Source organism: Anopheles merus, chromosome 3R, assembly GCF_017562075.2.
Source record: "Anopheles merus strain MAF chromosome 3R, AmerM5.1, whole genome shotgun sequence".
In the NCBI taxonomy this organism is placed as follows: domain Eukaryota; kingdom Metazoa; phylum Arthropoda; class Insecta; order Diptera; family Culicidae; genus Anopheles; species Anopheles merus.
In genome coordinates, this window is record NC_054084.1 from 7,550,705 (window position 1) to 7,567,651 (window position 16,947).

Genomic DNA, 16,947 nt, shown 5'->3' on the forward strand with positions numbered 1-16,947 from the left:
ACCTACTGTTTGGCCGTTAGACACTCCCAGGTGTGCGCTGCTTGGAATGCGTCTGTTAACCTGTCAAACAATTGCGAAGCAGGCGCGAATAGTTTGTTTACTACGGAACATTCAAGAAATTTCAACACCCTTTGTACGTTTTGTGCATAATTTCGCCGCTCGAATCTTTAAAACATTATCGTGCCTTTTTATTGCAAAGAATAATGGACGTCTTGGCGACGTGCCGACTGTGCCTCGAACCGTACGCACCCGTAAATGGCAGTTTCTGTCTGAGCAACGACTCCTTTCAAGCGGCGATACAGCGTGTATTCTCGTTCGAGGTGAGAACTGCACCGATATTTAGTGTAACCGGTACCGGATCTCTTAATTATAATGGCTTTTTTGTCTGCAGCTCAAACCGGAACAAAGCCTGCCCGAATATGCATGTGGCATGTGCTCGATCAAAGTATGGGAGTTCTTCTCCTTCAGCAAGTTGGTAGAGGAGAACCAACAAAAACTGCTGTGTTTGGTACAGGCGAATGTTGAAGAGTGCAACACCCTAACCGAGGACAAAAAGAATGTTATCATTATTGTGGATGACACCGATAATGTTGCGGCTGCGAATAGCGCCCCCCCAAACGCTGCCATTGATGACGGGTCGCAGACCCGAGAGGTCAGTGCTGGTGGTGCTGGCAGGCCCAGGTTGGAAGATGGCACAACAGTGGATAGAGTGGCTTCCAAAACAGTTGGAACGATTGATGGCATTGAGCTTGATGAGCATATCCTGCAAGAGCTGGAAAATGAAGACACCGAAAATACTAGACCGCGTGACGTCAACAAGAACTTGGAAAAGCCTCGTAAAGCCGCAAAAATACTATTTCGATCTATTTATATGAAAAACAAACGCAAATCTCTATCTTGCGGTCGGTGTAAGCAATCGTTTGCTCAAAAGAGTCAGCTTGCTAGCCACAGTTGTAGCTCGCCTCGCTCTAAAATACGATCCGTTGTGCAGGCGAACGGAGGCATGGAGCAAAGTACCAGCGATCGGAAGCAGTGTGACACGGAACCTCATGAGCTAAGCGATGCAGAAGAAGCTTCGGACAATGATCTCCACGTTCTGGCATTATGTAGAGCAATGCTCGATACTACTGACTCAAGCCTGAGATCGAATGAGGAAGAAGAAGCATCGAATCTGCCCCCGGCCGAGGGAGCGTCCTTCCCTTGCGATCAATGCGAACGTACGTTTCCCACCAAAAAGCAGCGTACCAAGCACCAGTACCATCACAAAACGACGGAATGTCCGATCTGTGGGAAAGAGATAAAGCGCAAGTACCTGAAATCACACATTGCCGCTCACGAGGACGCATTTCGCTGTGAGATTTGCATGACCAGCTACTCAAGGATGCACGAACTGCGCCGGCATAAGGCGGCGAAACATTTTATCCATGACACGTTTGCGTGTGCGGAGTGTAACCGCAGCTTTCCGAATGGGACGATGCTGATCGCACACCGACAGAAGATGCACCGAACAAAGTGCACGCTCTGCGATCAAATGATCGGAGTCGCAAAGATGAAGCAGCACATTGCTTGGCACGAAGCGATGGAACCCGAAGGGAGCAAAAAACGTCCGGAGACACAGGACGGTCGGTTCCGGTGTGACAAGTGCAAGCAAACGTTCACCTCCAAGAAAACGCTGAGAGGGCACCTCAAGAAGGCTATACCTTGCCAGTGTCCCATCTGCAAGAAAGTGTTAAATCCCCGAAAGGCAAAACAACATCTAGAGGCCCACAACGGTCCGTACCAGTGTGAAAAGTGCGACAAATCGTTCGTCAATGAGCGAGGTTTAAGAAGGCACACCGCAAAGGCTTTACCGTGCAGGTGTCCCACCTGCAAGGAGGTGCTAAGCCCTGGCAAGGCCAAAAAGCATCTGAATGCACACAAAGAGTCGTTGCGGTGTGAAAAGTGCGGTAAAACGTTTACCACCAAATCGAACTGCAAGAGACACTGCGAGAAGGTTTGCAAGGGGAGAGAAGAAGCATCCGGAGATGCTACTCCAAGCGTGCCTCGGTTCCGGTGTAAGACGTGTGGCAAATCGTTTGCAAATGAGGTGCTTTTACAGAGGCACAGGGAACGTGGTACACCTTGCAAGTGTCCCATCTGCAAGGTATTGCTAAGACCCAAGAGGGCAATAGCCCATCTGGCATCACACAAACGTGCGTTCCGGTGTGACAAGTGTGGGAAAGCGTTCCACAACCGATACAACTGGCAGCAGCACGTTCAAAGAGATGTGCCCTGCAAATCTCAATCCAAGGATTACGCGTTGAAGGTTAAAGTTGATGTGCAGGAAATGTAACCTTTATCAATATTGTACTATATTTTAGGTATGTTTGTACATGTTAGGAAACATAAACAAGCCAAACATTTTATAGAAACTGCTTTCGATGTTCTATTATTGAAGATGACTAGAGGAGTATTGCAATACAAAAAAAAAAAACATTTATCGTGCCAAACCGAAAGTAAAACAAATGAGAGGGTTCGAGTATTTAGGAGGAACTGTGTTGGTTAGCGAAAATTTCTAAATTTAATAAACATTTGACAGTTCGTGCTGTTGGACGGTTTGTTAACGTTTTCTTCCACGGGCAGTTGAACCGATGTTTGTATCTACACTTAAAATTTTTTATAACGATTTAAAGCATATTTTTAGACGTAATATAACCAATTAAGAAAGAAATTTAAGACTAGATTCGGTTACGCGTTCTTACAGTTTGGCCGTTATGCACTCCCAGTGTGCGCTATTTGGACAACGGACTGAAATGTCAAACGCAATTTAAAAACAGGCTCATCCGCACTTGTTTATTTCAAATAACCAAGAATTTTCATGTTTTTGCTTTCAATGTTTTAAGCTCAGAGCAGCGCCTTGCCTTGGAAAGAATCATGCAATCATTGCAATTGCCTTGGAAGAAAGCATGGTAACATGTCGACTCTGTCTCGAGCAGTATTCTCCGGAAAATAGTAGCTTTTGTATACATAATGAATCATTTCAAGCAGCATTACAGCGGGTATTTCCGTTCGAGATGAGATTACAACGATGTTTACTGTTACCCGGTTACAAATGCCCTAACCAAATTCCTTTTGTTGTAGATTCACCCAGAACCGAATTTGTCGGATTATGCGTGCGGCGTGTGTTCGGTAAAGATTTTCAACTTCCACTCCTACGTCGGGTCAGTGGAGGAGAACCAACGTAAACTGCGTGAAAGCTTTCTGATACTGGCGTTCCTAATGGAAGTGCGCTGATCATACACCAGAAGAAGATGCACCGAATACAGAAGTGTTCAGGGTGCAATAAAATGATAGGACCAGCTAAGATGAAGGACCATCTAGCTGCGCATGAAAGTGCGCACCAGGCATGTGCGGTAGGACGTTTGCCTCTAAGAAAGGTATGAAGAGACACACCCAAAAAAGCTATACCTTGCAGTTGCCCTATCTGCAAGCAAGTGCTAAGTCCTGGGAAGGCAAAAAAAAATCTGGATGCACACAAAGAGCCGGTGCTGCGGTGTGAAACGTGCGGTAAAACGTTTGCAGCGAAAGAATGGTTGAAACTGCACACCCAGAAAGCGGTACATTGCAAGGATATGGATAGACATAAAGGTCCTACTGGCAAGAAAGGGCTGGCACTTAAAGCGAAAACAACAGATGCACGTGTGGGCCCATTCCGGTGCAACACGTGCGGTAAAACGTTTAGCAAAGCGCAAGGCTTAAAGGCGCACACCGAAAACGCTACACCGTGCGTGTGTCCCATCTGCAAGAAAGTGCTCAGCTCGAAAAAGGCCAAAGAACATATGGAAGCACCCAATGGAGCGTTCCGGTGTGCGAAATGCGGTAAAACGTTCGCCAGCAAATGCAGCTAGGTAAACCATAGTCAACGAGTTAATGCTTGTAAACCTCAATCAAAGGACTGCGCGAATAATGTAGGTGCGATTTTGCAATAAAAAATATAATTTATCTGAAATGGTGTACAATTTCTTGGAGATTACACATATTTTCTGAAAGAGAAATAAAAAAAAAGTTCAATCAAAATAACGGTTTTTGTGCACGTCCCCCCCGAAACGAAAATAAACATCGTTTGAAAATGCGTGCCCCACCGTACCTGTCAAAGCTGTCACTCGCTGTCAAGCGCGTTTATAGCCGCCCGCCCTGGTTGAGCGCTTGACAATCGACGCCATTTTCCGATTTGCCATTTTTATAAACAAAGTGCTTGTGGACGGATGCCGTGTCGCCGAGTCGTCGTGCGTGTTATTTCACCCTACTGACGACCATGTTCAACGCCGAAGTCTGGAAGCTGTGGGAAAGAAGCGGAAAAACCGAGTTGTAAATATCCCCCGTTTTTCTCCAAGCCCGCCCCGTCTCGCTTGTGCATCTGCTCGTGTGTCGGTGGAACCATTGCCACTGCAAAAAGATAGGCCCTCTCTCTCCGCATGTGTGTGTATGTGCGCCATGTGAAAACGTCAAAGTGACGAAATTCGCTTGCCTCCTCCGGATGGTGCGGAATTTCTAAAACCGGCAAAATGAATGGCTTCCCCTCCACGGTCCCTTTGCAAAGGGTTCAGGACAAGTGGAATGCCAAATTGCTCAAGTCTCACCGACCGGGCGAGCTAGATAGCGGCTGGATGCGGCCCTTCCCTTCAGCACAATCGAACCACCCTACCCATCCACCAGTAGCCCCCCGCCTGTCTCTGCCCCCTAAACCTCTGTCCATTCACTAACACAGTGCGTATTACTATGTTCTCTTGGTGTTGTTTTGTTTATGTGACCGTTCCTGTGTTCCCGGTGGACGGCGCCATCCATCCAGCTTGAAACACTGCAAGGGACTTCTGAAGGACGAACAGCAGAGTCCACTGTTTGGGAAGGGCGAGCGCAAGAATGGCATCTCCCGAGCAATCTACGAGCTCGTCTCGCGGGGCATCCACGGGCAGGTGAAGAAGGAGAGCGTGCTGCAGATGCTCGGAGAGCTGGTGGTAAGTAACTCGCGACCGGCCTTACACTGTAGCCTTGGTTCACACAGCTGCTTTTCACTTCCAGAGCCTACACAGTGACGTGCCCTCGATACTGTTGGACGTGTTCGGGATATTCGATGCGGAAACGGCAACCGCGGGCTCGGGCGATGGTGCACCGCCGAGCGAGGAGCGGACCAACTTTTGCTACATCGCCAAGGAATCGGAACGGTTCGTGTCGGAGAAGCTGCTCAAGGAGCGGCTCGAGATCGACACGCTGCAGGATGTGGGCACAATCAAGAATCGTAGCTTTTACACACGGTTTATCAAAGTGAAAACGAAGCTCTAGTAAGTCGATTAAGCGTCCAACCCCATCCCGTAGGCTGTAATTTGTGTAATACTTGTTTTTTTTTTTTCGGTTTTCCAGCTACAAACAGCGCCGGTTTAATCTGTTTCGCGAGGAAAGCGAAGGGTACGCCAAGCTGATGACGGAGCTGAACCAGGAGTTCAATCAGGAAACGATGACGGTACAGAACGTGCTGGAAATCATCAAATCCCTCATCGGCTGCTTCAATCTCGATCCGAACCGCGTGCTCGACATCATACTGGAGTCGTTCGAGGCGCGGCCCGAGCAGGATCGCATCTTTATTCCACTGCTGCAGGCGTACATCAACGACGGTAACATCATCTGCGAGGTGCTCGGGTACAAGTATCGGTACTTTGCGGACGCGCAGACGCCGGGGTCGCTGTTTAAGGTCACCGCACTGCTGCTCCAGCACGGTGTCATCAAGCTGGACGATATTTACGCTTGGGTAGGTCATTGGTTGTTTGCCTGCAAAATGGTTCCTCCCGTGCTGATCGTTTTCTTTTTCTGCCAGCTAAATCCACCGGACAAATCGATCGTGGCGGACTGGGACGCGGAAATCGCGCAGGCGAAGGAGTACGTGCGCAAGCTGAACGTAATCCTCACGAACAAGGACAAGGAGCCGGAGCAGGAGCCCGAGTTCGAGACGGCGCCGGAAAAGTACGCCCTCAACCAGAAGTGGGGCCTGTGCGAGGCGCTGCTTGCGATCGGCGACTGGAACACGGCCCAGCAGCTGATCCGCAAGCTGCCGGACCAGTCGGTCATGGTGCACGAGCCGATCGCGCGGGCCCTCTGCCGGCTGCTGCACATGATCATCGAGCCGGTGTACCGGCTCAAGTGTGCGCTGCCGGCTAACATCAAGGGGCGCGCCATCTCGATGTACGGCGTGCTGAACAAACTGGCTCCACCGCCGGTCACCTCGCTGACCAAGCTGCGGCTGCACGCATTCCCGATGTTTGTTGCGCTCGGCCCTTCGCTGCACTACGATTCCGTGCTGCTGTACAAACTGTTGCGCCTGATGCGCGTCATACTGACCGATATGAATGTGGATCCGCTGAATCCACCCAGCCCGGGAGCGGGGAGTACGCTGACGGAGCACGAGCAGCTGTACTACGACATCCTGTCGCTGTTGGACGCGGCCGTGCTGCCCTCGCTCGCGTACATGGACTGCAACTGCTGCGTGGCGGAAGAGATTTGGTCGATCGTGAAACTGTACCCGTACCAGTATCGGTACAGCTTGTACGCGCGCTGGAAGAACGATACGTTTCAGCTGCAGCCACAGCTGATACACCGGCGCGGCACGGCGCAGAAGCAGATCAAAGCGCTGATGAAGCGGGTCAGCAAGGAGAACAGCAAACCGGTGGGCAGGCTGATCGGCAAGCTGAGCCACTGTTCGCCGGGCTTTCTGTTTGAATATGTAAGTGGGGTGATGGGGCTTTTGCTCCCCCAACTACTACTAACTGCTAACGTTCTCCGTCTCTGTCTCGTAGATTCTACTGCAAATACAGATCTATGACAATCTGATTGTGCCGGTCGTGGATTCGCTCAAGTATCTCACCTCGCTCTCGTACGACGTGCTCGGGTACTGTCTGATCGAGGCGCTCGAGCAGGTCGACCGGAATCCGATGCAGAACGATGGCACCAGCATCTCGCTGTGGCTGCAAAGCTTGGCCAACTTCTGCGGTGCGATCTACAAGAAGTACAACATCGAGCTGAGCGGGCTGCTGCAGTACGTGGCGAACCAGCTGAAGTCCCACAAAAGCCTGGACCTGCTCATCCTGAAGGAGGTGGTACAGAAGATGGCCGGCATTGAGGCGGCGGAAGAGATGACGAACGAGCAGCTGCAGGCCATGTGTGGCGGGGAGCTGTTGCGCGGCGAGGCCGGCTACTTTAGCCAGGTGCGCAACACGAAAAAGTCGTCGCAGCGGCTGAAGGAAGCGCTGGCGAGCAACGATCTGGCGGTGGCGCTGTGTTTGCTGATTGCGCAGCAAAAGCACTGCGTGATTTACCGCGAGACGGCCCAGAGCCATCTGAAGCTGGTGGGCAAGCTGTATGACCAGTGCCAGGACACGCTGGTACAGTTTGGGACGTTTCTCGGGTCGACCTACTCGGTGGAGGAGTACGTGGAGCGGTTGCCGACCATACACAATATGCTGCAGAAGTACCACATACACTCGGATGTGGCGTTTTTCCTCGCGCGTCCAATGTTTTCGCACGCAATCAATGTAAGGATGGGCAAAGGCGTGTCACCACCACCACCCACGTTGCTTCAAATCGTTATGAAAAGTTCGCTTTTCTCTCTCTTTTTGTAGCAAAAGTACGACCAGCTGCGTAAGGCGGAACCGAACGGGAAGAAGCTTTCCACCTCGCAAAAGATGGCCAAATACCTCGAGGCAACGGCACACGTGATGAATCCGGTAATCGAGTCGGTGCGGCCGCTGCATCCGCCCAAAATTTGGGAAGACATCAGTCCCCAGTTCCTGGTCAGCTTCTGGTCGCTGTCGATGTACGATCTGCAGGTACCGATGGAGAGCTATCAGCGGGAAATTAGCAAGCTGAAGCAACTCTCGATGGCGGTGATGGAGTCGAAGGAGCAGAACGCTTCGAAGAACAAGAAGGAGCAGGAACGGTACGTGGCGCTGATGGACAAGCTGCAGGACGAGCGGAAGAAGCAGCAGGAGCACGTGGACAAGATCATGCACCGGCTGACGAACGAGAAGGACTACTGGTTCCTGTCGCGGTCGGCCAAATCGGCCAAAAACGAAACCATCACACAGTTCTTGCAGCTGTGTCTGTTTCCGCGCTGCACGTTTACCGCGCTGGATGCGATCTACTGTGCGAAGTTTGTGCACACCATCCACAATCTGAAGACGGCCAACTTTTCCACACTGCTCTGTTACGATCGGGTATGTGTGTTTGCTTGTGGAAGGTGAAGCTTTAGAAACACTGGATGGCTATTCTTATCCATTTTAATGTTTCTTTTTGCACAGATATTCTGCGATATTACCTACTCCGTCACGTCCTGCACCGAGAACGAGGCCACCCGGTACGGACGGTTCCTGTGCGCGATGCTCGAGACGGTGATGCGCTGGCACTCGGACGAGGCGACGTTCAACAAGGAGTGCGCCAACTATCCCGGCTTCGTGACCAAGTTCCGCGTCAGCAATCAGTACTCGGAAGCGATCGATCACGTGAACTACGAGAACTATCGGCACGTGTGCCACAAGTGGCACTACAAGATCACGAAGGCGATGGTGTTCTGTCTGGACTCGAAGGACTACATGCAGATCCGCAACTCGCTCATCATACTGATGCGCATACTGCCCCACTTCCCCGTGCTGACCAAGCTGTCCCAGATCCTGGAGAAGAAGGTGGAGAAGGTACGCGAGGAGGAGAAGAACCAGCGGCAGGATCTGTTCGTACTGGCATCGAGCTACATCGGGCAGCTGAAGGCAAAGGCGAGCCAGATGATGCTGGAATCCGATTTCCATCAGGTGCCGGAGAAGACGTTTAAATCGGCAGCGGCCACCACAGCGACAGCAACGGTCGCGAGCGATCAGCAGCAGCAGCAGCAGGGAGCAAAGGCGTCAGTTAATGGTAGCGATGTGAAAGGTAGGCAATTTTTTTGTAGAGAGCGAGTTATTGGGCTAAAAATCGGGTAATTAATCAAAATATTTTCTTTCTAGCAGGACAAAGTACAAGGCAAACCAGTGGAACAGGAGGCGGAGGAGGAGGAGGAGGAGGCACGAGCAATTCCGGATCATCGATCGGGAACGGTACCACGGGTGGAAATGCGGTCTCATCCTCATCGTCCGGCTCGGTGGGCTCAAACGCGAACGGTAGCCTCGGTGCGGGAAGCGAGCGCGGAGCAGACGCGATAAAGAAGGAACCATCATCATCGTCCGGTTCGCGCGACACTGCCAGCTCCTCGTCAACGAACCGGGAGTCGTCCGTTTCGACGTCGCGCGAAAAATCCTCCAAAGAGATCAAGCGCGAGGAGCGTGCGCGGGAGAAGGAACGGGAGCGGGAGGAAGCGGCAGCTGCCGCCGCCGCACTCGCATCGGATCGTAAGCGGGAGAAGGAAAAGCGGCGCGATAAGCGAGGTATGTAAAGGGTAGTAGAGTGAGAGTGTGAGAGAGTGTGTGACAGTGTGAGAGAGGATGAGAGAATGTGAGAGAGAATGAGAGAGGATGGGAGAGGATGAAAGAGAGGGTGAGAGAGGATGGGAGAGGATGGGAGAGGGTGAAAGAGTGTGAGAGAGAGTGAGAGAGAGTGAGAGAGAGTGAGAGAGAGTGAGAGAGAGTGAGAGAGAGTGAGAGAGAGTGAGAGAGAGTGAGAGAGAGTGAGAGAGAGTGAGAGAGAGTGAGAGAGAGTGAGAGAGAGTGAGAGAGAGAGAGAGAGAGAGTGAGAGAGAGTGAGAGAGAGTGAGAGAGAGAGAGTGAGAGAGAGTGAGAGAGAGAGAGAGAGAGAGAGAGAGAGAGAGAGTGAGAGAGAGTGAGAGAGAGAGAGTGAGAGAGAGTGAGAGAGAGTGAGAGAGAGTGAGAGAGAGTGAGAGAGAGAGTGAGAGAGAGTGAGAGAGAGTGAGAGAGAGTGAGAGAGAGTGAGAGAGAGTGAGAGAGAGAGTGAGAGAGAGTGAGAGAGAGTGAGAGAGTGTGAGAGAGCGTGAGAGCGTGTGAGAGAAAGTGTGAGCGAAAGTGTGAGCGAAAGTGTGAGAAAGAGTGAGAAAGAGTGTGAAAGAGCGTGTGAGAGAGAGCGGTGCAATGGAGATGAAATCAAATTTAATTTGATAATCTTCCCATTTCGCAGACCATTACGAGCACGAGCGTGAATCGAGGGCCAGCGCACGGGACCTACCGCCAAGGGATCGCAGCGAACGGGACCTGAGCTCGGTGTCCAATTCCAGCAACGAACAGCAGCACAGCAGCAGCACCCGACGCCCACCGGAGCACGATAGAGGTACGTTTAGTACGGTGAAACATAACTACCAGCTGTTCCTTTTCTCATATGCCCTTTCTCGCTTCCACCATTTCCAGAGATGAAACGCCGCAAGCTAGAAGGCTCTAGCTCCTCGAAGGTTAGTATACTGGAGGCGTGGCACGGTCGGTAATATGGACCGTCCGGATGGTGTCTCTTCGCAAACTCGAAAGGTTGGCAAACAAGGATGGCCAAACATGTCCAGGCGCTTCTGGAAAGCAAAGAATGTCAACGCAACCAATGGTGGGACATTCTTCCGTAAGAGGGTCGCTGTTTTGATTGGTGTAGTATTGATGGTGTCGTGCAATAGTCGAGCAAGGAACAAATGAATTGTTAAAATACGGAACACGGCACTAAGAGAGAGGGGTTTTTTGATGTGCGGCTGATCGTTGCGGGGATTTGTCATACTTCGTAAGGCCACGCGCTGTTTTGGGATCAACACTTGTCGAATACCGCTCCCATCAAGGGCATTGCGCCATTGAGATGGAGGAAGAGTCACTGCTAAGCACCCCAAAGGATGGTCGTTTGCGTCCCCCGTGTTGAGGTTTTTTTGGAAATGAAAAGGCTGCTGGTGATCGAGAATCGAGCAAGATGTCTTCTACACAGCGACCGACACACCCTGCCCGACGAGTAAATCAAAATGCAACACAGGGACAATCGCGACTGCGTGGGGTTTCTGTTGAAGGCAATCAAGAAACAAGAACTAGCTCTTGTGTTCGACCGGTTTTTTTTTTGGTACCACCAGACACCGCAGTGACCAAAGTGAGATAGAAAAGTGCAACAGGTCGTTGTGTAAATTTGTTACAACAAAAATCATGCCAACGGAAAACAGAGGTATGTATAGTGTGTGCAGGACACTTCATCAAAACAATTATACTTTCATCTTTGCCGGGATATCCTAGGAAAGAATTGAGTTCAACAACGGTTGAAGTTCAACGGGAGGGAGAAGGATCGTTTTTTAAATGCAATAGTTTTCAGTTCTAAAAATTTGGCTTTTAATAACGGTGGACACGCTAATACTCTCCTAATCGGGCCCGGCTATCGGATACCTTAACTCATACTGACACTCCCACTGTCCTTCTCGCTACACGTGACATGTGGGAACAGGGCGGTAAAAAAAAACCGGTCAATCCCAGAGCGTTTGAATCCCTTTTGCTCTACTGATCAGTTGCGAACGAGACGAAACATCAAGACGGGAGAAGTATTTGCGATGGGATAAGTTTGCTTGCAAGGATTTCATTATTAATCGCCCCATTTTGCCATACCTCTCTACACCTCACCCAGAGCAAGCACAATGAGGGTGCCAGCTCCAGCAGCTCCAACCAGCAGCTACTGTCGGAGTCGAAGAAGGAGCGCAGCAGCAAAACGAAGGACAAGCGCGACAAGACTGACGAAGAGAAGGAACTGCGCAAGGAGCGCAAGCTGGGCCGAAAACGGGTACATATCATATTACTATCCAATTGTGATACACTCTTCCGTCCGTCAGTTTGACGCTAATTTCCTTTCCCCTTTTTCAGCAGGATCGCAATTCCGAGGATACGCTGCTGGCGGACAAACGGCTCCGCCGGGAGGAGGAAAAATCGAGCAGCAAGCTGCTCTCCCACCAGAACGGTGACAACGATCGCGATCTGCGGCACCTATCGCCGATATCGTCCTCGCACCGGGAAAAGCACCACCATCATCATCTCGGCATGGCTCCGTTATCGCCCTCCTATCATCCATCGTCGCCATCAAACTGTCGTTCGCCCGCCTATCATCCATCGTCGCCACCCTACTGTCCCGACGATTATCGCGAACGGTCACACGATCGCGGGCTGGATCGGGGCGAGAAGCAGTACTTTACGAAGACTTCCCGTACACGCTCGGGCCATTAAGAGAATTAGAGACAAAGGTAAAGAGAGAGAGAGAGAGAGAGAGTTGTTAGTTGATTGTAAAAACAAACTCCACAGCGAGTAAAATGAGGAAAAAAAACTATTTTTAAATAATAGAAAACATAATAGCGATCACACACAGACACACATAGACGTAATCAGATACACACAGGTACACGGTAATCAGTCCTTTACAGTGGACCCTATTTTGGGATCTCTTCTTCAGCTCTTGTTCTGTGTTGTGTGGTTGTTGTGGCTGTAGGTTTAGTACATTGTATTACAAAGGACACACAATTTCCCTTATTTCCCTTTCCTCCCTTTTTTTGCTCTTGATTTTTGCTGAAGCATTTTGTTGATTTTGATGCCACGATCCGACACGACAGGACTTACACGTTCCGAATTACAGCCGGGACAAGATTTACAACCCCTACAGTTCAGCTACAGTGTTCATGTGCATTCGGATGTTTAGGAGAGCGTGGGTAGTGCTCAGTTAGGTTAAGCCAGATAGCTACTAGATAGCGCAACAATTACACCGATTATGAAGAGGAAAAGAGAAAGAGAGAGAGGGGAATAAACTCAAACCTCTCTACGTATTTGAATTGATCCTCAGCCGTGCTTTTAATTATTGGTCGATCGCCACGTGCTGTATAAGCGCGTGTGTAATCTCTTCAGGGAAGAACTATTACCAGTCTTTACCTCCTGAGTTGTGTAAACTTTAGCAACTCCAGTTTGTTACGAATACACACATACACTAAACACACACACACACACACACACACAGAGAGAAGTAATCACGGAAAGGAAATCTGTATAGAATAAGCCCTAGCCGATATAACGGTGTCAGAAATCGGAACGTTAGAACTTAAAAAAACAAATAAAACCCATAAACCACGGGAGGGAGCTCTTGTATTAGCGTAAAGTCGATTGTTTTCGATTTTATTTGGTATCTACTCTCGGTGTAAGGGGTCTTTAAGTGCGTGCTTGTGTTTTTTTTAGAAAATAGTATGCAATCTCGTACTCCTAAACTTGAGCTTATGGCCTTTTAGCAGCCTATTTAGTTATCGGTTCTACCGAATAGTGGTGAAGTGTTGAGATTTGCGAGTCAATTATAAAACTACCGTAATAGCTCACTACGCGAGTCTTGGTCCTAAACTAAACTAGTTCCTTAAGATAAAACATCCTAGCGCCGGGGAACAGTGCGAACCTCCCGTCGGCAGCAAGATCAGTGTGTTCCAGTGTGCTGATGCCTTCCCGCTGCAACCAGTGACGCCACAGCAGCTGCATAAAACCGCTGCTACTTCCCCTCGATCCATAATAGCGGTGGAAGTTATCTTGCTTTCCATTAGTTGTGTTTAACAAGTAGCAAACGCGGCGTCACACGAGCGTGCAGGCGTTGATGCTGCGGGTCGGCTTTGGGTTTAAGTCGACCGATGGTTGATTCAGGTGCAGGTTCGATGCGGAAGGCGATTCAGTTTTTGCCTGCAGTAACGGTGTACCTTCGTTACAGACCATCGAGGTACGATTGCGGCGCTGTGAAGTGGAATTAAGCGGTGAAGAATTGATTGTTTAAGAGTGTCACACCGTCTGCGCGGTATCTACTTCTACCTACCCGAAGCTCCGCACTGGAATCAGTGCTCGCTTGACGCCGCAACCGCCACCGACAGTTCCATCTCTGGTAGACGAGCGAGTTGAAAAACGCCTGCAGAGGGTTCGTGATGGCCTGCAAAAGGGTAAGTAGCAGCTCTTAGTAACTCTTCTTCGTTTGTACCTTGAACCTCGATCTACCCACCATAATGTACCACACGGTGATCACCATCGGGAACGGCAAGCTGTACCACATCGTCCACAGCACAATGCCGTTCACCAGATTCGGCAACCAGCAGATGTAGAACACGAGATTGATGAGCGAAAACTTTAGCTTAAACTTGGTCATCAAGTCTCGCTCCGTGTTGGACATTTGGCTGAAGCGGGCGAGCAGCTGCCGATCCACTTCCCGCGACGCTTGGTAGTAGAGGATGGGGTTGGCAACCATCACGGCAATCATCGGTCCGTACGTCATCACGTAGTTGGGAAGGATGCGCATGTACGCCGTTGTCATGTCGTGAACATTGTGGCAGCTTTTTTTGGAAGAGAGAGAGAGAGAGAGAGACAGAGATACAGAAGATCGATTAGTGATCAAGTGTTTGATTGCGCAAGAAAGCTCACTTACTCTGCATCCGGTACGTAGAGTACGGTCAGCCCAATCCCGGTTAGCAGTGCCGATATGCTCCACACATAGTAGTGGTACGTACGCAGTGCGTACCGTGCCCCACTCAGCTGTCTCCGTACGTTGATCGCATAGCACAGTGTCCACAGCCAGGTGCACATGTAAAAGTACTGTATCCAGGCGGACGAAACGGCACAGAAGATCACGTTGGTAGTGTCGTCCACATCGCTGTCGGGAGGAAGGACATCCTTGATGTACTTCCACAGTGCTGAACGCAGGAAGACACCCAACGAGGCACAGAGATCGGCCACCGCCAACCATACGATGATCTGGCGGCCCAGGTTTTGGCTCGATAGGGTCAGCTCGCCGCCCCGTCTTCGCCGGACGGCATGATGGCTGGGTCCGTCCTCGTGTCGGATCCAGATCTGGATGAGGGAGAGGAGTGGTACATGGAGGTGAATGGAGAATGCATAAGCGTTTTAATTGGTAGTAAAGTGTCTTATCGTGGCTGCTAACCTTCCCAAAGCAGAAGCAGATTAATTACGTCAACAATGATGATCTAATGGAAACCTTTCTAATCGACTATGTAATAGGCACGGACGGACAAAAAAAAGCCTAGTACCGTAGGTCAAGCGGATTCCTCTCGGTGAGAGAGAGAGAGAGAGAGAAAGAGATAGGTGAAAGAGAAGAGTCTCAGACATACCAGGAAGAGAAAAATTGTTTTTTGTTTACTTAATTTCTGCTCCACCGAATGCCGTTTGGACCCCTTAAGCTGATAATGGGCGGTGGTGGTTGTACGGTAGAACGGTGATTTGTGCAGGAAATGCGCTTGAATTAAAATCGTTCCTCGAGAAGCTGCTCAAATCAGCCGTATTATACATGCGATAAGCTTTGGGCTGTGGCTGAGGATGTGGAAAAAATATCAAAAACTGGACTGCCTGATCTTGATCGTGATTCTAGCCGAGGCGGGGAAGCATGCTTCAACGAGATCTGTATGGAATCTCTGCAGGTAAATACGAGATCTTGGCGTGATCGCGTGACGAAGAGATCATGTACGTTTGGAAGATAAGCTCAGGTCCGATAAGGCCCACCGCGGTGGTGCGAATGACCTCGGAGAAAAACGGGTTTGTGGGACCAAAATAACAAGCACAGTGTCATATGCAAGTCACCGGCACTTCCTATCTATTGCAAGGTTTGCTTTTGTTTGTCCGCTTTCCCCCCCCATTTTCCGGTCCTTTGATGCACAGTGAGCCGAAAATCGAAACGTGTGGTACACGGTGCACTTGGAGAGCTTCCTCAAGGCACACCAAACGCACATATACCACTTATGCTTTCTGTTCATAATACCCCCAGTAAACTGTGTCCGGATGCTCACGATATCCCTGAGAACTTGCGTTACGTTACCTGATAGACGGCACCGGCTATTCCGAATATGGACGATACCAAGCACACCACGATGTACCCGTCCGTATCGAACTCGGACATCAGCTTGATGGCGGGCGGTGATCGTATCCGGTTGTGGCAGCAGAACGTCTGTATCGTTGGGTCTGCCATTTCCGAAGTTTCGAACCAATCCGACGACAAACGGTGACAAATCAACCAACTTGGTTGGACGCACTGGCACTACTGGTGCTCGGGGTCGTCTTGGACATTTTGTGGAATGATGATCGAGATGATGTTTGAAGCACACAGCACAAGACTCACTGGTTATCACTTGTTTCGGCCACTCCCGAAAAAAAACCTTATAGTTGGAGGCACAGTAAATCAAAAAACGACTAATTCACTGAAGTGAGGGGAGTAGCTCAGGATGCATAAAAAAGCGCGGATTGCGCTCTTTATCAATCTCTCTCTCCCTTTCCAATCCTTACGCTTGACGCGCGCGATCATGCAATGCACGAGTTCTAAGATGACTGATAATGGGTTGGTAAGTCTTTGGGCGGTGCATTGGCCCGCATCGGTTTCGCGGCGGAAGGGTGAAGAAGAGTTATTCCAATGCCGCTCTCTGATGATGTCTTGATGTTGCCACTGACAAGCAGAATTGGCAAGAAGTTGTTCTTCACACGCAAGATCACACTGATGATCGTGATTTCGAACTACTTCCTGTTAATAGCGCTTACAACACTTTCGTACTAATTGTATCTTATCCACCTACTGGCCCTTTTCCTATCACACTCATCCCCATTCTGGGGTGTTCGTTCCCGTGACACTGGACGTAATATCATGCCCTCGAGAGAGCATGGTGTGTGTGTGTGTGTGCGCGTTCGGTTGGGGTGCTGTAAATCACTGATAAGAAGCCGGCATTACAAGCCGTTTGCCGTTGGGTAGAGCACGAGATGACACCTAGACGCGCAGGCCCGTACTCCCAAGTCTGCCCAGGTCTTGCCAGTACGAGCTGAAAAGGGTGACTAAAGGCGGTCTCTTGCGATGCACACACATAGGGTGAGGTTCGGCGTTTCTTCGCTGCGCGCCATGAAGCCCTTCAAAGACACCGAGTTAGGTTCAACTGCCTTTGGGGTGCGGTTTAAACCGTGAAGTGAAGGACAGAGAGCTATGCTACTGGGA

General features: G+C 50.2%; 3 protein-coding genes across 5 annotated transcripts; 2 read left to right on the plus strand and 1 right to left on the minus strand.

The window, feature by feature from the left end:
* Positions 1 to 57: 57 nt before the first annotated feature.
* Positions 58 to 2,542, plus strand: LOC121597569 (zinc finger protein 675-like). The gene is made up of 2 exons (XM_041923411.1): positions 58 to 320; positions 392 to 2,542. Exons 1-2 carry the CDS (start codon positions 204 to 206, stop codon positions 2,330 to 2,332), a joined length of 2,058 nt encoding a protein of 685 aa, XP_041779345.1. The 5' UTR covers positions 58 to 203; the 3' UTR covers positions 2,333 to 2,542.
* A 1,647-nt stretch (positions 2,543 to 4,189) lies between these two features.
* Positions 4,190 to 12,963, plus strand: LOC121595865 (THO complex subunit 2). 3 transcript variants are annotated; one of them, XM_041920187.1, is made up of 13 exons: positions 4,190 to 4,347; positions 4,829 to 4,994; positions 5,059 to 5,318; positions 5,398 to 5,782; positions 5,849 to 6,751; positions 6,825 to 7,559; positions 7,647 to 8,240; positions 8,325 to 8,946; positions 9,021 to 9,437; positions 10,141 to 10,290; positions 10,368 to 10,408; positions 11,593 to 11,745; positions 11,826 to 12,963. In XM_041920187.1, exons 1-13 carry the CDS (start codon positions 4,295 to 4,297, stop codon positions 12,180 to 12,182), a joined length of 4,836 nt encoding a protein of 1,611 aa, XP_041776121.1. In that variant the 5' UTR covers positions 4,190 to 4,294; the 3' UTR covers positions 12,183 to 12,963. The 3 variants fall into 3 exon arrangements, with proteins under 3 accessions (XP_041776121.1, XP_041776122.1, XP_041776123.1); XM_041920188.1 differs by having other exon boundaries at positions 11,829 to 12,963; XM_041920189.1 differs by having other exon boundaries at positions 4,191 to 4,347; positions 9,024 to 9,437.
* A 118-nt stretch (positions 12,964 to 13,081) lies between these two features.
* LOC121595866 (G-protein coupled receptor 143-like) lies at positions 13,082 to 16,778 on the minus strand. The gene is made up of 5 exons (XM_041920190.1): positions 15,790 to 16,778; positions 14,389 to 14,810; positions 13,969 to 14,296; positions 13,789 to 13,899; positions 13,082 to 13,709 (listed from the first exon to the last, which is right to left on the minus strand). Exons 1-5 carry the CDS (start codon positions 15,937 to 15,939, stop codon positions 13,554 to 13,556), a joined length of 1,167 nt encoding a protein of 388 aa, XP_041776124.1. The 5' UTR covers positions 15,940 to 16,778; the 3' UTR covers positions 13,082 to 13,553.
* Between the last annotated feature and the right edge of the window lie 169 nt (positions 16,779 to 16,947).

Bases quoted from the DNA above. Each gene is read 5' to 3' on its own strand.
- LOC121597569 (XM_041923411.1), top strand. From the start codon at position 204: ATGGACGTCTTGGCGACGTGCCGACTGTGCCTCGAACCGTACGCACCC. The intron at 321-391 runs GTGAGAACTGCA...TTTTGTCTGCAG, and splicing joins AGCGTGTATTCTCGTTCGAG to CTCAAACCGGAACAAAGCCT.
- LOC121595865 (XM_041920187.1), top strand. From the start codon at position 4,295: ATGTTCAACGCCGAAGTCTGGAAGCTGTGGGAAAGAAGCGGAAAAACC. The intron at 7,560-7,646 runs GTAAGGATGGGC...CTCTTTTTGTAG, and splicing joins TGTTTTCGCACGCAATCAAT to CAAAAGTACGACCAGCTGCG. The intron at 8,241-8,324 runs GTATGTGTGTTT...CTTTTTGCACAG, and splicing joins CACTGCTCTGTTACGATCGG to ATATTCTGCGATATTACCTA.
- LOC121595866 (XM_041920190.1), bottom strand. From the start codon at position 15,939: ATGGCAGACCCAACGATACAGACGTTCTGCTGCCACAACCGGATACGA. The intron at 14,297-14,388 runs GTAAGTGAGCTT...TTCCAAAAAAAG, and splicing joins CTCTACGTACCGGATGCAGA to CTGCCACAATGTTCACGACA. The intron at 13,710-13,788 runs GTAGGTAGAAGT...TCCACTTCACAG, and splicing joins ATTCCAGTGCGGAGCTTCGG to CGCCGCAATCGTACCTCGAT.